This window comes from Nanorana parkeri, unplaced genomic scaffold, assembly GCF_000935625.1.
Source record: "Nanorana parkeri isolate BGI_ZX_2015 unplaced genomic scaffold, ASM93562v1 scaffold7217, whole genome shotgun sequence".
NCBI lineage: Eukaryota > Metazoa > Chordata > Amphibia > Anura > Dicroglossidae > Nanorana > Nanorana parkeri.
The window spans coordinates 1-2,090 of record NW_017313364.1 but is presented as its reverse complement, the minus strand read 5'-3'; the positions used below and the strand labels follow the sequence as shown (position 1 = coordinate 2,090).

At 69.2% G+C, this 2,090-nt stretch overlaps 1 protein-coding gene across 1 annotated transcript; it reads right to left on the bottom strand.

The window, feature by feature from the left end:
• Positions 1-203: 203 nt before the first annotated feature.
• LOC108804219 (basic proline-rich protein-like) lies at positions 204-2,010 on the bottom strand (the record flags this gene model as incomplete). Its single annotated transcript, XM_018575970.1, has 1 exon — positions 204-2,010. A coding segment is annotated over one exon (1,807 nt), but the record flags the coding sequence as incomplete, so codon positions are not given.
• Positions 2,011-2,090: the final 80 nt, after the last annotated feature.

Sequence of the window (2,090 nt, the reverse complement as noted above, 5' to 3'; positions counted from 1 at the left end):
GGTCGGACCGGTTTGGTGACGCATGACGGCGATTATTCCCCTGACGGAGGAATGCGTTACCTTCTCATGCCTGGAGGGGCAGGTATTACACCACCCCCAGGACGTACAAAGCATTCCGGTCACCTCCAGCAGTCTCTGGTAACATTACGGAGAGGGGGTGGAAAGTTGGGGGGGGGATGGGACGGCTGGGCCGTAGAGGGTCTCTAGTGATCCATCTCAGATGTCCAGCCTGGTGGGTGAGGGGCAGTAACAAGACCATCAATGACAAACTCCAAGTGACTTTCTGGTGACCCGGCTTGTTTGATGTCTTCCATGGTGATTGTGAGCTGATTACATCCGTCATCACTTCCCCCTCCATTTCCTGCCGCCGTCCACATGTGGCAACAAAAGCTGCAACTCCGACCGACCGATCCCCTCAATTCCCACATCTCACTGGATGGGCGGGGGCGCTCGGTGGAGGTCTCCCCCTGGGCGGGGGCGCTCGGTGGAGGTCTCCCCCTGGGTCTCCTGGGCGGGGACGCTCGGTGGAGGTCTCCTCCTGGGCGGGGACGCTCGGTGGAGGTCTCCTCCTGGGCGGGGACGCTCGGTGGAGGTCTCCTCCTGGGCGGGGACGCTCGGTGGAGGTCTCCTCCTGGGCGGGGACGCTCGGTGGAGGTCTCCTCCTGGGCGGGGACGCTCGGTGGAGGTCTCCTCCTGGGCGGGGACGCTCGGTGGAGGTCTCCTCCTGGGCGGGGACGCTCGGTGGAGGTCTCCTCCTGGGCGGGGACGCTCGGTGGAGGTCTCCTCCTGGGCGGGGACGCTCGGTGGAGGTCTCCTCCTGGGCGGGGACGCTCGGTGGAGGTCTCCTCCTGGGCGGGGACGCTCGGTGGAGGTCTCCTCCTGGGCGGGGACGCTCGGTGGAGGTCTCCTCCTGGGCGGGGACGCTCGGTGGAGGTCTCCTCCTGGGCGGGGACGCTCGGTGGAGGTCTCCTCCTGGGCGGGGACGCTCGGTGGAGGTCTCCTCCTGGGCGGGGACGCTCGGTGGAGGTCTCCTCCTGGGCGGGGACGCTCGGTGGAGGTCTCCTCCTGGGCGGGGACGCTCGGTGGAGGTCTCCTCCTGGGCGGGGACGCTCGGTGGAGGTCTCCTCCTGGGCGGGGACGCTCGGTGGAGGTCTCCTCCTGGGCGGGGACGCTCGGTGGAGGTCTCCTCCTGGGCGGGGACGCTCGGTGGAGGTCTCCTCCTGGGCGGGGACGCTCGGTGGAGGTCTCCTCCTGGGCGGGGACGCTCGGTGGAGGTCTCCTCCTGGGCGGGGACGCTCGGTGGAGGTCTCCTCCTGGGCGGGGACGCTCGGTGGAGGTCTCCTCCTGGGCGGGGACGCTCGGTGGAGGTCTCCTCCTGGGCGGGGACGCTCGGTGGAGGTCTCCTCCTGGGCGGGGACGCTCGGTGGAGGTCTCCTCCTGGGCGGGGACGCTCGGTGGAGGTCTCCTCCTGGGCGGGGACGCTCGGTGGAGGTCTCCTCCTGGGCGGGGACGCTCGGTGGAGGTCTCCTCCTGGGCGGGGACGCTCGGTGGAGGTCTCCTCCTGGGCGGGGACGCTCGGTGGAGGTCTCCTCCTGGGCGGGGACGCTCGGTGGAGGTCTCCTCCTGGGCGGGGACGCTCGGTGGAGGTCTCCTCCTGGGCGGGGACGCTCGGTGGAGGTCTCCTCCTGGGCGGGGACGCTCGGTGGAGGTCTCCTCCTGGGCGGGGACGCTCGGTGGAGGTCTCCTCCTGGGCGGGGACGCTCGGTGGAGGTCTCCTCCTGGGCGGGGACGCTCGGTGGAGGTCTCCTCCTGGGCGGGGACGCTCGGTGGAGGTCTCCTCCTGGGCGGGGACGCTCGGTGGAGGTCTCCTCCTGGGCGGGGACGCTCGGTGGAGGTCTCCTCCTGGGCGGGGACGCTCGGTGGAGGTCTCCTCCTGGGCGGGGGCGCTCGGTGGAGGTCTTCTCACGGTTCTTCTTTCTCTCCGCAGAGTTTTGCCGGATCGATAAGCTCCTGTGTCACAATGAGGAGGAGTTGCTCAGCTTTGAGGCCGTGGTCAGTATCCACAAGCAGATGGACGACGACGCCAATGG